The 16,513-nt window shown below is 47.5% G+C and overlaps 2 protein-coding genes across 2 annotated transcripts; both read right to left on the bottom strand.

Annotated features, from left to right (window-relative positions):
* Positions 1–5,515: 5,515 nt before the first annotated feature.
* Positions 5,516–6,518, bottom strand: LOC115313586. Its single transcript, XM_040216684.1, has 2 exons — positions 6,500–6,518; positions 5,516–6,126 (listed from the first exon to the last, which is right to left on the bottom strand). The coding sequence occupies exons 1-2, from the start codon at positions 6,516–6,518 to the stop codon at positions 5,516–5,518; spliced, it is 630 nt and encodes a 209-aa protein (XP_040072618.1).
* A 5,228-nt stretch (positions 6,519–11,746) lies between these two features.
* LOC115313585 lies at positions 11,747–13,204 on the bottom strand (the record flags this gene model as incomplete). Its single annotated transcript, XM_040216705.1, is given in 5 exon segments — positions 11,747–11,985; positions 12,486–12,762; positions 12,847–13,040; positions 13,043–13,063; positions 13,066–13,204. Coding segments are annotated over 5 exon segments (870 nt in total), but the record flags the coding sequence as incomplete, so codon positions are not given.
* Between the last annotated feature and the right edge of the window lie 3,309 nt (positions 13,205–16,513).

The raw sequence follows: 16,513 nt of genomic DNA, 5'->3' as shown, positions 1-16,513 counted from the left end.
AGGAGGCGTCCGTATTCTCCATATATAAAGTGAAGTGTAACGGAAGTGGGCTTGGCCACGAGATTGCTCCTCCTCAGTTTCTGGGCCATTGAAACGAGTATTTTCCTGCGTCTTTTTTTTTTTTAAATAAGTTTCTCAACTTTTACCAAACACTTTGTTCATTTTTATTATGGTTAGAACACTCAGTTAACGAACGCCGCCATGATGATATGGGGCAAATATTTCCGTTGCAGAGGCATCACCGTTGCAACGCGGTTGTTTGCCCAATACTTTCATGGCCGCGCAAGTAGATTGTTCGCTGGGACACGATCAAAAGATAAATTAACCTCAAATATTCAAGAGAAGAGCCACAAAAAAAGCGGTTCGATAACGAAAAAGGAAGCTATTTTTAATTCTGCGAAGATGATGGTTACAAATGGTGAGTGGAAAGGCCCGGGTGTGAAATGGGACGACGCAGGTTCGGGAAGATCGTTCAAGGTTCGATGTCTTTTCACAACTCCGTGCAGCATGAGCTTGCAGCTGCACTTTAAACAGAGAAATCCTCACGCGCAATGACGTCAGCACAGTAGCGTACTTGATACCGAGCATGGCCGACGTCTGCGAGACAATAGGTCTGACTAGACACTTCGCAGTCGGACGTCACGGTGCGTTGTCTCCGGACCAGTTTGAGTGATAGCGCGATGTCAAACGCTCTGTTCTAAGATAGTGTGACCTCTGAGAACGACACCGTTCTCGCTTTCTTGTACCTTCAAATGAAAGTGCTTCCTCGGCGTTTAGTTGAGGAGTACCTGGGGGGCGTAAAACTGTTGCAAAAACAAAAGCCACTGGGATTACCTTATCCCGAAACTCGCGTCAACGTGATGAATCTTTATCTCGCGGCGTAAGTGCTGGGGACAAGGTTCGCTCCTCCCGCACTCCGTTTCACTTTAATCTCGACAGCAGCCGATGACCCTGTCCGGTAGAGCTAATGCAGTTGCTCCAAAAGTGAATGTTTAAAGGGGCCCTGCAAGAACGTTTTTACTCATTTTTAATTTGCACCTAAACTGAGCGCACTGAACGTTGTAACTTAATGAAACTTTTCTTTTCTCAAATTTCGCTTTATTTCAAAAGTTATAGGCAAATTAAAATTACAAAAACAAGCAAAAAATAACCTCCTTCATGACGTCCTTGGCCGCTTCAGTGACGTGAACTAAAAGAGGGGTAGTGAGCTCAGCGAGCGCTCACGGCTGCCGCACTCCGTATCAACGGCTCGAGAGGGCGCCATAAAGCATATTCTGGATAGGCTGTATGAAGCGGGCAGCCAGGGCGGCTCGCATTGCATTTGCTGCGCCATTAAACACTAGTTCGGCGTGACACTTCATTGGCCGCAAACGACAGCAAACACGGGACAGGAGAATGGGAGCCACTTCGCGCTGCCATACCGCCGAAGGGCCAAACCGCAAGCCAAACCTCCTCGCCGAAGGCCTTCGGAACGCCCGGAACCGGTCGGACCCTCGAGCCCGTATACACCTTTTTCGTTTAGCCTCGCACCCAGTCACGTTGTCCCTCTATCCGGTACGCGTGCCGAAAAAAAAGCAAAAAAAGCAAGAGGTTACAACCCCGAAAAAGTAAAAAAAGTATAGAAGGGTAATAAAAAGAACGACTGACGGTTGCAATTAAAATGTTACCACGTTCTACTGTTGAGGTGAGAAGAAAGCGACGTTTTAACGCATACCGGAAGTTCCGGAATTGAAGATGGCGGCGCCCACGTAGAAAAGGTGTATAGACCGCAGCGCCGCCGCGTACATCCGGAACCGTTTTACGCTCGCCGCTCGTCGGTGCCTGATCTCACTACCCCTTTCCAGTATGCGTCGCCTTTTCCACCGTTTGGTGGCGGGCATGTCGACGAGTCATTTCTTGTTTTCGTATGTTATAAACTGCATTTTTTTTTCTGATCGAAAACACTGACAAAAACTACTTTCGTAAGTAATTGAAGCGGTTCGCTCCACTTATATTTTGTATCTCAACTAAAAACAATTTTTAGCGGCTCTGACCAGTAGTAAGCTCAGGACCAAAGACATCACATATCGCGCGCTTTCGGCACCGCGGATCGTCTCCGTAGGTAGAGGAAATTTCCGCGTTGTCCGGTTAAAATATGACGTACTGACATTTAGTTACTCTCTTCGTGCCCGCTGGCTTGCCCGAACTCCAAGAGAGGAGGAAACCGCAAAAAAAGTGGACGCTTAAATACGATTGCAGGGCCCCTGTAACAGACCACACTGTCACGAGGATAAGTCACTGAAGTCGATAATTCACCGAGCTCCGAGGGTTACTGTAATACTAAACAAAGGTCATACATAACCAAACTTCCCTTCGCGTGGGACCTAGACGCAAAAGAAAAAAAGATAACATACGAAACACGCATCTTCTTCGAACGGATGTGAACGATGCTTGCTTTCATGTGCTCATGTCAGTACTAATAAAAATGTTAAAACATGTGCATATTTCATCGACAAGTTTGGCGGGTGTTTGCTCATATTTATGATAATGCTGACGGCTTGACAACCACAATAAAATATTGTCTTTCTCGAGTTTCTAGTTTAGCCTGGTGTCTAGCACATTTTAGTTTTTCTTTTTGTGGCTACAACAGGTTTCGTTTTTATTGTCGTCATGCACTATTATCCCATCTGCTCGGGTCTTCGTTTGCCCATTTCGAAACAGCGTTATGCGTATGGAAAACACTAAACTCATTTACCATATTGACAACGGTCTATACGCAAACAGTGGGGCCAGTCACTCCCGCAATGTCCAAATCAGAGTACAAAGTCGGACTCAAAACCTTTACCAGCATTTCTATTACATAGCAGGTAGAATGTAGGTTACATGTAAGAATCAAAAGGGCCTAATCTCAGTTTAAGGTAATGGTGTGATGGGTGAAAACAAAGACCGAAAAAGCAAGCACTGAGATGCATGCCGTCAGCAGCTTTTGTAGTCGTTATACATTAAAAGGCCTATGAAATCACTCTTTGGCTTTGACTTAATACCCACACAATAAAATATAGAATGATAATTTAAGATGAACACATTTTTCCTTTTCAGAGTTAACTAAAACTAAGCGCACAACAAAACCCTGAGTCAGCATCCTTCCTTGTTTCACCAGCAAACAAGAACTCATGTGAGTTGTAATAAGGTACCAGAAGCACTTGTGCGTCCACTGTTCTCTACTGTTGCTAGAACAAGCTGTGAATAGTCTTTGCTGACTCATATAGAATGTTCATCACACTCGTGGCACACGCTTACAGCTTGCACCACCCATAGGTATTCTTAAGATTCTTTCATTTAGCAAATGCGAGCAATATATTTGCAGACATACTGATGGTTTCCGAGTAAATCAGCACTTGTATCCAATTTATGAGCTGGATTCAGCTAGCATTCCTAATCACTGTTGATGGATTCAGGTAAAAAATGAAAGACGCTTACAACTTCCTGTAATGCCAAATTAGAGCGCCGCTCTTGAGGAGGAGGGAAGGGCACGGAGAGGAGTGTATGCCCCTCCTCCTGCTCCGCACCCTCTCCTCCTCCCTCCTCCTTCTCCTCCCTCCTTCCTCGTGACGTCACTCATAACCCTCGTGACGTCCCTCGAGATGTCACTCGTGACACTAGTGACCCCTGTGACGTTACTCGTGAAGGCCTCGTGACCTTCACGAGTGACCCTAGAACCCTCGTGACTTCACACGTGATTTCACGTGTAACGTCAATATGGGAAACGTTCTATAATGCAGCTCGCGGTTACGAGTGACGTCACTTGTGACCCTGGTGCCCCTGGTGACTAGAGATGTAAGCGGTTAAAAAAGAACATTGAAAATATCGAAAAAAATAGTTTTTTTTCGTTTTTATCAACCAGAATAAAATTGAAAAAAAAAAGAAAAAAGAAACAGAGCTCACAAACAGTGAAACGCTGCCGCGCGCCGGCGGAGGCGACGTCCACCTCTCGCTGGACGTCAAGAAACTTCTGTCTAATGTCACAGAATACAGTACCTGCAAGCGAATTTGGTCAAAAGAAGGATTTTGGGAGCCTGCGAAGCACCTGGATCCATCCACGTGGTGGCAAGGACTTTGCTTCAACCAACCGTTGAGTCCCCTTGCCTCTCGCGTAGTGAACATTCCCCCTTCTTCTGCGGCATCTGAAAGAAACTGGTCCGAGATCGGAAATGTGAACACCAAGCTACGCAACAGGCTCGCAGGGCATCGCGTGCAAAAACTTGTGTACGTGCACTCCAACCTTGAAGTCCGTAAGGCTTCGTCCGCTGCACAACGAAGCATTGACGCGTCAAGCGGAAACGAATTGGAATTATCGGACACGAATTGATATAGTCTTCACGCTTGGATGGGAAATGAATGCCTTGACGTGAAATCATACCTAGATTTAGAAACCGGAAGTTCTGCTGGAGCCTGGGGCATTTGTGTTGCAGTAATGTAACAATTAAATTATTTCCAGTCTTAACAGATAAATGCATCCGGTTTTTCACAGCTCTGTGTGCAATCGTCTTTTTTTTCAATTTTTCGTATTTTTCTAAAGAAAAAAACATGAAAAAAACCCTTTTTTCACGCCCCTCAAAATTTCATGAAAATCTACATCTCTACTCCTGACCCTCGTGACGTCAGACGTGACGTCACGTGTGATGTCATTATGGGAAACGTCCCATAATGCAACGCGCGGTTACGCCGACGGCGACGGCGACGCCGCTCAAGCCGGAAATGGGCGCCCAAGAGCTGTTCTCTAAAAGGCAGAAAGGTTTTGGGAAACCTGGTGTTACACAGCGTTAGATCAGGTACCCGCATGCTAAATCGTCTCTTATGATCTCAATTGTCAGATTTTCGAAACGTATCGGCCATGCTACTGGTGCTCCGTCACTGATACAAGGCCGGCGTAGATGTATGCACGACGCGTTTTAAGCCGCGACGCACGCCAGCAACCGTCAATAAATAAAGATGGGTTTGTGCTGGGCCGTGATTGGCTTTGCATGCCAGATTTTGCTTCGTATTTCTGCGTCTGCTGCTTCATGAGCTGTTGATGTTGACTCTGATAGCTGCTGTTAAAAAAAACACATGCTTTGGTGAGATGCCTTGTCGCAGCTGCAACAATCTGCCCACACTTGTACATCTACTGTTTAATCAGCTTGAAAATATGAGTTTATGCTGGGCGGTGCACATCACCCTCGATTAGAGCCCGTCACAGAGGTTGACACCCCATATTTTCGTCATCCGTGCTTGTTTCATTAGAGCTTGTGGCGTCTTCAGCAAGACCAATAATCAAGGGTCGCTAACGATCGACAAAATCGTCGATGATATGGTCCATTTTTCTCATCATTTTTTCTTCGTCAACGACATGACTCACAACGTTTTTCCACTTCTCGGCTGTCACTTGTCGTATCCCCTTCCAGACAAATGGCTCCAAATCTTTAATTTTGAATGTAGTGTTTGCAGAGGCAGCAAAGCCTTTCACATTGCTCCCCACAAGTTCAACTGGGTTAAGTTAGCAATGGTACGGTGGCAGACGTACCACAGTGTGACCTGCCTCGCTGGCGATCGTGTCGATGCGATAAGTATCGCCCTCCACCTTGACGGCATTTACAAGCTTCATGAGCTCTGCCTTGACCATATCGGTGCTCCAGGTCACACCTTTCTTTGAAAACCGTGCTTCAATGTCCTTTTTCAGACTTGACATGCAGAGCACCTTCTCTTCCTTCACAGAATGAAAAGGTGCACTATCAATGAAAATAACATTTCCTGGTGGCAGAGCAGGGAGCAGTTTCTGAGTGAACCACTTGTGATAGTGGACTCTATCCATTTCGTCGTGGTAGTCCTCCGTGCCTTTTCTCGCGCAGAACACTTCTCCGGCACCTAGAACAAACCCGTTCTCGTTGCCACAGTGAGTCACAATCAGCCTGCCTCCCTTGCCAGTGGAGTTCTGCAGTCCTGTGGAGAGCCCGGAACGTTTTGCCTCAGGCGCGCTCGTGACATCCGTGTCAACCCATACTTGTCCCACCTTGTGACCGGCGTTGACCCATGTCTCGTTGGTGTAAAAAAGATGTTTTTCTTTTGTCTTCGAAGCTCGCTCATTTCGCGAAGGTATTTGCACCGCCACTGCACAATATTCGTCGCCTTAATCAACAGTGCACTTCTGGACCGCTTCTTGTACTTGAAGCCGAGCTTCTTCAACATTTGATGCATTGTCGCCACTGACACGGATGGAAGTTCGTCATCCAGCTCGAAGTGTCGCGCCAGTTTGGCGACCGTCGGAGTCTCGTTCCTCCGAAAAAAAGCCGTGAACAACCCTCCGCAGCACACCGAGGTCAAGATCGTCCCGTTTCTTCTGTCTTTCGCGTCCTCTGCCACCACGCCAAAGGCTTTTCGGCGATAACACCTTGCCTCCTGCCTTGTGCTCGGGGGCCCATTTGTAAAGGGAGCGCTCGCTCATGTTCGTAAGGGCTACTGTTCTCTTAACTATGGAACTTACCGTCGCTCCCTTGCCGCATTATTTTTGCACTACTCCGAGCACGTTCAACGCCAACTGCTTCGCTTGTTTTAGATAATAAAGCACATTTGATTGGTACCTCACAGGCGATTCAGCGCATGCCGCCATTTTGCGAAAAGCGGCTTGGGCAAAGAACCACCCCGTTGCAGTGTACCGCTCTGTTGTGACCGGGCTTTTAATTACTCATATAGATTAAGCTATCGACGAAGTCACTTACTGCGATTTATAAACAGTATATTGGTAGATAATTAATTATGGAGTATCACTTTATCGCCTTTTTGCCAAACAATAAACGAAAACATAAAGGGCTATTTCTTGATGTTTTTGCACAAAATAAAAATATATACGGAAATATCAAAGCCGAACAGCTTAAATTATCGTCGTTATCAGGCACAGAGGAGTATTACAGCATTACTGTACATGCCAGTACTGTATCTATGGTGATACAGACAAGGAAACAACCCTTACTACAAGTACTATATTCCGCCGCGCAAGATTGCCGCCTTTGTACGCTCAGTAGCTTTGGCCCTGCAGCGGGGAACTACTGAGATGGAGTATAGTGAGTCTGCGAGATGTACCGGGTGTTTGTGAGAAATCCGAACCCGGCTTTTCGCACCGCGAAAATAAACTAGACGTTGCCGGGATCTCCAACTCCGTCAATACGTAGCCCCAGCCGTTCGAACAAGTTGCCAAAATGTGAACACTTACCATTACCGGAATAAAAAGTTAGAGGTAAAAAACTGTTTTCGCCTAGGAGAGGACGCCGTTTGTTACAAGCAGCAGACGAAATGCCTCTGTTTGTGACCGCATGTCACAGATGGCACCTCAATCGGCCGAAGTTTTTGGATAGTTTCGGTTTCGGTCTGGCGGTTTGCGCCACAGCACCGCAACACTGTTTCTCACGTGCTCCGTTCGGTTTGGTACAATTCCAGGTTGTTAATGGACCTTTTTTTTTTTTTTAACTCGGGTTAGCCTCGCTAAGTTGTTTATTCGTATAATGCTTTTGTTTATTTTGGATAAAAATGTTTTGTTGCTTCACCAGCTGCCTCTTCATTTTTGTTGTTGTGACGTGAGCCTTTCACTGATTTGCAGGTGTTATATGCGGTACCGGACTGTGTGAGATGAAGGTAATAAAGTGAGCTATATCTTAGGAAAGAAGAGGGCACACACAAAGAATCCAATTTCCATGGGCACTTAGAGACACGGGAGAGAAGGCACGTCAAGAGTGTCTAGCCTCCGTGACGACAGTATTTGACAACCCTAAAAAGGGCCTTAATTTCTCAGGGTATTAAAATAAATAAACCATAAAATTGACGGGAAGGTGTGGGTTCGTTCCGTAGACTGCTGTCATGTCAGTTCTAGGCAGGGCACTACGGCTCTAATTTGGAATTCGGTTGGAACCAGGCGCCAAGTGCGGAGGCCAAGCCTTGTCACGTATACTCTCCAAATGCAGCAGCTCACATCTCGTCCATGAAGAGAGCGAACGCTGCTTTGATGCGCTGCTTTAAGGCGTCGAGTGTGGGGATGCTGCCCTAGTACACCTGGCACTTCACAAACCCCCAAACAAAAAAGTCGCATATCGTGAGATCCGGCGATCGGGGTTGCCACAGCATGTTCGGCGATCCCCGGCCCATTCAGCGTCCTGGAAAGGTGTTGTCCACCCAGTGCCTTACACTCGTCGACCAGTGGAATGACGCACCATCAGTCATAAAAATGCATACGTTCCGCTGCGTTGCAGTGCTTTCAACTCGGGAAAGAACTGATCCTGCATAATCTTCAGGTAGGTGGTTTTAGTTACGTTATTGTTGAAGAAAGAGGGGCCAACGTCGCCTTCTTTTCAGATTCCGCACCAAACTGTTACCTTCGGTGACTGCAAAGCTTTCTTGAGAGCCCAGTGCGGATTCGTCGAACTCCGATAGCGGCAGTTCTGTGTGTTTACCTGCCAGTGCAGCGAAAATGTCGCCTCATCACTAAACAACAGAAACTGCAGATGTGATGGATCTTGCGCAATCCTGAGGAGCTTGCCTCGGCCAAACTCGAGCCGGTTCTCGTAGTTTCCGGGCAAAAACTCATGAATCAGGCCAAGTTTGTACGGGCGGATCTTGCCCATAGCTTTGCGCACGGTGTGCGTGGATACTCCGAACCAACGCGCGGCTCTTCACCGAGACAAGTGGGGATCTGCCTCGAAGGCCCCGACGATGGCGAAGCGGAGCTCTTCCTCTTGAGGAGATATGTGGGAGACGTGCGTTTTGTTCTTGACACTACATTCTTCTGCAAAGCGCCCCGCCCACATCCAGAACACCGACTTTGAATGTGGCCGTAAGGTGCGCGTAGATGACTGTCGGCGTTCGGGAAGACAGAAGCAGACGACGTCTGCTTCGGTATTTATAGGCACACATTTTCATAAAAAAGCACGAGTGACTACAATTTCAGCGCTTTTATTTAGGTTTGTTTCCTTTTCTTAATAACCGACAAAGTGGGGGGCAAGAATACAATACTTTCGGAGGTATTTTAACTTTGCCGCCAATCTTGCGGATTAGGCAAGCGGGAGAGCGCGGGAAGTTTCGAGGACAAGTTGCGCCATCTGTGAGATGCGGTCACAAACAGAGGCATTTCGTCTGAGGCTTCTCACGGACGGCGTCCTCTCATAGGCGAAAACAGTTTTTTACCTCTACCTTTTTATTCCGGTAATGGTAAGGGTCGACATTTCGGCATCTTGCTCGAACGGCTGGGGCTACGTTTTGACGGAGTTGGAGCTCCCCGCAATGTCTAGTTTAATTTTGCGGTGCGAAAAGCCGGGTTTGTGTTTTTCCCAAACACCCGGTACTTTTTATAGCTATAGACCGCGACAGGCTGAGAATCAGGGAGATGTTCCGCCTCCAGTGCGAGCTTTCTACGTGTATACCGCCACCTCACCGTACGCGCTGCCAAAACTCGTCGAAAGGCAGTGGGCGCGTGCTGGAGGTGAAGCATCATCTGGATTATCTTCTTGTCACCGTATAGTATACCTTTTCAGTCGTTGGCTCGAAAAGGGTGATTTACAACACGCATCCCCCGGTTTTGAAAGTGTCCGTCAGTGTTTCCGGAGGTTTTGTCATCAGTAAGCTGTGGCAGCCTGCGTAGGCTCTATTCAGGACACTGGTGCTATGTGTCGCCTCACTGTTTGTGCCTTAATGGTCCAATCAAATCATTTGTTGCAAATATCATTGTGCATAATCTACAAAAGACAGCCCTGCCTCCAGCGTGAGTGGAATGCAAAGTTGGTGTCTGTTCTGGTTGAGCGCACTCCCACCATACGTGCAAAAGCGTCCACAGCTGCGGGACGATCCCCTTTTCCCTCTTGCGCTGCTAAAACAGATGGTGTATACTCGCGGTCAGCTTTCTGTGGCAATGCAGCCAATGCTAGGGGAGAGGGTGCGCCAACCTCTCTAGACGTGCTTTCCTCCTCTCTTCGGATATCCGCAGAAAGCTGACCGCGAATATAGCATCACGTTAACGACTGGAGGGAACCTGGTTCGAAACCTGGCACATCCTGTCTTTTTCTTTTTCAAAAGGGTGATTTTGCGTCGCTTCCGTAACTAACTTTCGTTTCAGGCTTCCCTTTCAGAATAGCATTATACGGAGTGTTAGCAGCCAGCCGCAAACACATTCTGTATTAAAATCCTCCGGTTTACGTCTGGTGACACAGAGTGTGCAGTGCGATTTGGTGGGATTGTCGTTGGGTCTATGAGCTTCTGTTCCCACCACTCACTACACATACTCTGTCACCATATTTTAATTGTGAGATGAAAGCACCAATATGACAATTAAATTGTTTCAGAGCCAAATGAAAATTATAGGCAATTGCCACATGCCTTGCCCAATAGTGCACATATGCCACGAGCTACGTAGAGAAAAATACTTTTTTAGCTGTGTGTTTCGAACAGCAGCAGAAACATCACTAGCAAAGCGGGAAAAGCAGCGGTTATGATTGGCAGACCCAGCTATATCCCAATAAATCAGTTTGAATCATTCAACTGCATGGTGTCAATTACCGTTCTGTAATCACGCAACCATACGTGATTGCATAACATTATCTGATTATGCAACATAAGGCGATCACGTAAAATCAGACGATCTTTCGCACATTGCGCAGCTAGGAAAACATTTTTTTTCGATATGTTTATTGTAACTTTTATTTCTCGAAAACCATAAATATATTTTGTGTTAACTCTGCATGCGAATGTAGAAGCACATCAGGTCAAGATAATCAGATAGCATCATAATCACCTGTTCGACTGCTGGAATCAAGATGACCCGCTGGTAATTGACGAAGGTCTTCCTGCAGATGACCTGGATACTCATGAGACGCCACAGCCGCAGGGTTCTTGTTGGAGAAGCACCCGTAAACAGGACGAGCGATGAGAGCAGCAGGTCTCCAACAGCCCTTCTTTTGATGCACGGCTGGATGTCCCAGCGGTGTGTGCGCTTGTGTGCGCTTAGCAGGACAAGAGGTGCGCACAATCAGGAGCGTGCCTCTTACTTTCATAGACACGGAGCAGCTGCTGTGGCACGTCTGGCATACTGCAAACAACAGGCGTAAGCAGCTCTCAAATACAATAAGCTTCCTCTCCTTGTAGCCTGGATCCCCGCTTGTGGTGGCATCATCCCTGGAAAATTTATCAGTGTTTAGATTTATTGAGTAACTTCTGTGCTCACATCACCAAAAAGAATAGAGCATTATTGCCTCATTCATGTCTGAGCAATTGACTAATAGATGTTAGGGTCATTTTATGGAAGACAGCACTATTTACAACTACTACAAATTTTCAAAGTGCAAGTGTTTGATCAAAATGAACTAATACTTACATCAAATATGACCTACTAAAAAAATTGATGGTGTCTTGCTAGTGCAAGTTATGTGGCACACTGCATTTTCTTTTCCCCAACCCAATGAACCTACTCCGAGAAGATTTCTGCGCGCGCTGAACATACTTATATAGCACCTTTCGTAACAAGCAAATATTGCGTTTGATGACCGAGTGATCTAAGACGTCGTGTTTTTGATTTGCCACCGTAGTATTAGTTGCACTGTAAAGCAAGCAACTACATATTCCTTCGGGTCTAGCCTGCTTTATCTAAAAAAAAAACATTCTTACTCGACAAACCCTTTTTGACGAATGGCTCGTACAGGGGGTCTCCTCTGTCCTCGTCATCCTCATCGTAGTCGTCGTCGTCTTCTTCTTCTTCTTCTTCTTCCTCCTCTTCCTCCTCCTCCTCCTCCTCTGAATCACTTGAGTGGGGGCTCATGGCGGGTGCCAGGGCCGGGCTAAGCGGTGGCACTGGAGTGGTGGTGGTGATGGTGGCATGGTTGCTGGTGCTGTGGCCGCTGCTGCTGGCAGTACTGCTGCTGCCACAAGGCAGCTCCGAGCCTTCCGTCTGGACCCAGTGGCTGGACACACATTTCGCGTAAACATTTACCTGCGTGCCTGAAGGAAGGAAAGGGGTTAGCATGCTCGGTTCTTCCTTCTGCTTCTGACTACAACAAGCTTCTACAAAATAGTGTTCTGGCACAAGACTACACTTCTCAGAACCTCATAAACCGGAACTACCAAGTTTCCGTTCATATTGAAATGAACATCAACTACAGCAGGGGTGGCCAAACTGACAGTGCGGAAGAGCCGCAAAAGAAAATTGCTAAACTTCAAAGAACCACCGACAAGAACATTTCATGTTCTTGTCGGTACATTTCCTCAACAGCCAAGAACATTTCCTCAACAGCCAAGCAGAAGTGCATGCATGCTTTGGCAGTTACGGTCCCTGACATGTTTTGCAGGATCCGAAATTATTTCAAGAATTATAAAGGAAACAGTTTTTTGAGCACACATCTGAGTCCAAAGTGATCCAACTGTATGCATGGTGTGAAACGGCTCCAAAACGGCAAGTATTCGTCAAGCAGACGAATACGGGCAGATTTTTCCATGCTTACTAAATGACTTTTTTCCCAGCCGAGGGTCTGTCCTAGTCGAGCTGTTTTTCGTGACAGGCGGCCTCGGAGTTGGCGCAGGCTCCACCTGAACTGCTGCGTCGCGTGTAGTCGGTCGGGCCACCTGAACCGCTGCGTCGCGTGCAGTCGGTGGGTCCACCTGAAGCGCTGCGTCGCTTGTCGACGCTCGGTGACGGCAGTGGTACCTGCCCTCACGAGGCATCTGGTCACGAGGAGTCTGGTCATCGAAGCAGTCCATCTCCTCAACCGGATCATCAACCTAGAAACCGAAAATGTTCGATAAACCGCTGCTCTAAAGGTTTTTGACCGTCTGCCGCTCACTGTATCGTAACAGTGCACTCACCAGAGTTCGCTGACGTTTGGACGCTGGATCGTCGGCTGGGGAAAAGGGAGGCTTCCTGGTGAGGGTCAAACGAAGCGACGGAACCGCCTCGAGCTTCAGACGGACATCCTTCATGGTCTGCCCGGCATCGCGAAGCACACTTCCTACGCGACGGTAGTCACGATCCTCATCGAAGTGATCGGAACACACGCGGGCTCGACCTCTCCGGGGTCCTTCCTCCGATCCTCCGACACCACTCAGCTCGGCGAAGGTCATCACGCGGTAAAATGCGATAGCCGATGACTCTTCCCCGCTCCCGGAGCTGGCGGCTACCTGGAGACCGGTTCGGACACAGCGGAACACTGCACCCGGTCGGCATTGTTGACGTTAGCAGCGGAAGATCAAACTAGAGACTGAAAACCGAAAGTTTGCTCGTTCCTCACGCCATGCGCAAGTGAGCAACGCCACAGAGCAGAAATGATTTTGTTGACCTCTGATAGATGGCGCCACTAAAACTACGAATAATAATATTCCCTGTGGTTAGCGTTACGTCCGAACGGAGCACTCGAACGCGTATAACCGACCCTCCCTCCCCCGCTTCCCCCCTCTCCACCGTGAACCTAGGAAAGGCGGAGATTTGGACGTAACTTGGGTTACGTCGGACGTAACGCTAGACACTTCGAATGATATTTCGTGAATGGTAGAATACTTTCGATACATTTGTTTATGTCAATACAAGATCTCTAAAATAAGCCTTATGTTTTACAGATAATTGCACAACTTGGCCAATGTTTTACACGTTCCCCACATGACGTCACGCTCGCGTCATGTTTACGTCACGCCGGCCGCGCCCTGTGGTTCCGACCACCACCGCTGTGCGGCTACAGGCCGGTAAAAACAGAGTTTTAAAATGTCCAATTACTTAGTGAAATCGCAACATTTCCGAGGAAGGTTGGGTGCTTTCTGTCACTTAGGGCAAGGCACATAGGATAAAAATTACAGGCTGCGACTTCTTTCAACGTTAATATTGTTGCACAGCCCCTTTAACTTGTAACCGACTATAGTGTCGCTTTTGGAACAGTTGACCCTGAGATTCGGAATAAACAAGTAGACAGTCGCCGGTGTCCTTCCTCGCCCCCGGTGGTGCCCTCGAGGACGCGGGCCCCCGCCGTTATCGGGTCGCCTTAGCGCAGGGGTCTCCAAACCCCGGCCCGCAGAGGCCTTCTGACCGACCCGCGGCTGGCCATGGTGCTTATAATGTGGTCCGGCCCGCGGCCCGCTACCAGCAGGCCCGCTGCTACCAGTGCGTGCAGAAGCGCGCGTGAAGACGCGACGGCGCGACGAGCACCGAACAAAGAGAGAACACTGCATCGTATTTCTCGAGCGATGCCGTACGGAAAGACATTTTCTATGCTCGGTTCACCCGGAAGCTGACAGTCCGCTGGAAGCTGCGTGTTCGCCGGACTAATCAACCGCATGTCTCTTATCGCCAGACCTCGCTCTCCACGCGTGAATACTCAGAGAGGGTATGATCACGTGGTAAAAGACCGGGCGTTTACTGGTTCAGCGGGCATGCAGCTTTCAGTGCACTGTCAGGTTAGGGGTGGACGGAGTATAGAAGAATCTCGAGCGCGTGTTCAGTGGCGCAAGCGGTGCGTGGGGGTGGGGGGGGGGGGGGGGGGGGGGGGGGGGGTTGTTTTTGCTTTCCTCAGGAACAACATCATGTGTCGAATTTCTGAGAAAGCGAAGCAGTTCACGCACTACTCTCTGGCATTAGATGAATCCACGGATGTTTGTGACACGTCACAGCTTCTAGTGTTCATTCGCGGGGTGGACAGTGAGTTCAACGTTACGGGAAAACTAGCGTCAGTACATCTTCTAGAATTAGAAAAGACTGTATCGGAATACAACCTGGAGTGGGGCAAATTAAAATTGGTGGTAATTTATGGAGGAAAGAATATGTCTGGGGCAAGGAAGGGTCCGGTTAGACAAATCACAAAAGCCGCTGAGGCTGGTGGATTGACAAATCCAATGTTTCTGCACTGTATGATTCATCAGCAGGCACTCTGTGGAAAATATGTGGACATGTCGTGTGTTTTAAAACCTATGGTTTCAGCCCTGAATTACATCAGGTCGCATGGGCTTGATCACCGCCAGTTCCGTTAATTCCTAAAAGATGGTGAATCGGAGTTTGTAGACGTCACCTATTACACAGCAGTGCGATGGCTGAGTTCCGGTAAAGTGCTGTCGCGTTTCTTCAACCTGAAAGAATAAATAAGGAAATTTCTCGCAGACAAGAATCGGCCCGAACCGCTGCTGTCGAACAGTGAGTGGCTTTGGAACTTCGTTCTGTGTAGACCTGACAGAGCACATGAATAAGCTGAATGTGAGGTTTCAAGGCGAGACACGCCGTATTCATGACGTATACATGGATATTAAAGGATTTAGGGTGAAATTACAGTTCTTCGAAAGACAAGTACGAAACCAGAACTGGGAGCACTTCCCCTGTTGTGTAAAGTTCGTACGGAGACTGATGCGGAATTCCCCTCATTCTTCGCAATGGAAATCCTCCGAGACCTTCAGAAACAATTTTTCGAACGGTTTTCTGACCTCGATGGGAGAGTTGAGGAAATACAGATGTTCCAGAATCCATTTAACTGCCACGTGGATGCGCTCCCGATTCAGTTTCATGTAGAAGTCATTGACTTAGTCAAACGACATTCTGAAGGTACAAGGAAGAAAATTTGATACAGTTCTACAAATCCTTGGGCTCTGAGCGATTTCCAAACCTGAAACAATTTGCTCGCGGGTATGTATCGTTTTTTTTTTTTTTGTTTTTTTTTTGCACTACATACCTTTCTGAGCAGACGTCTTCAAGGATGAAGTACATACGTAAAATCCAAATACAGAGCTGATGATGAACACTTGAAGTCCCTCCTAATTATTGGCTCATCAAGCTTGCAACCGCAGTTCAGCGAAATAATAACGTCGAAGAATCAGCTACACCGCTCGCATTAGTCCTGCACTTTATGTCCGGGCAAATGTGTCAAAATTCTGATGCATTCCGGCTCAAAGACTGCTTAGTGTTTTGTGGCATATAGTCGTATGTTGTCATCATCAGGTCCACCGTGCTTAGTCTCCTGATTCATAACTGTAACTACCTTGAAATTCCTCTGCGTTCTCGTGAATATTTTGATATGAGTCATGTGTGATAACTATTGCATATTGTCATAACAGTTTCAACGTTATCATTCGTGTTTTTTGGTTTTGTTTTTATCTGTGCGAATATTTCCGAGTTTCTATGCGCTTTGATTTGTGCCTGGTGAGGTTTCTGGGTCACACTTATCGTATGTCACAATTACCTATACGCTGAATTTCGAAATAAAGTATACGTATTAAGCCACCTTTGATTACTTCTCGTTTTTAGTGCAACTTGAGCTCCTCTATTTAAATGTTCATCTGGGCTTATTAATATAGTTTTTACTGATTTATTCTATTTAGTTGTTTTCCGGCCCTCGAGGCTGCGAAAGGTCCCCAATGCGGCCCGTTGGCCAAAAAGTTTGGAGACCCCTGCCTTAGCGGATGAACCCGACATCAACTCCCCGGCCACGACGACGACTGCAGCAGCGGCTGCCGCTCCTTTCCCGAGAATGACAAGGGAAGACATCGCCACCACCGGCATTCAAGG

This window comes from Ixodes scapularis, unplaced genomic scaffold (assembly GCF_016920785.2).
Source record: "Ixodes scapularis isolate PalLabHiFi unplaced genomic scaffold, ASM1692078v2 PGA_scaffold4__175_contigs__length_147842914, whole genome shotgun sequence".
NCBI lineage: Eukaryota > Metazoa > Arthropoda > Arachnida > Ixodida > Ixodidae > Ixodes > Ixodes scapularis.
This window is presented reverse-complemented; position numbering and strand designations above follow the sequence as displayed.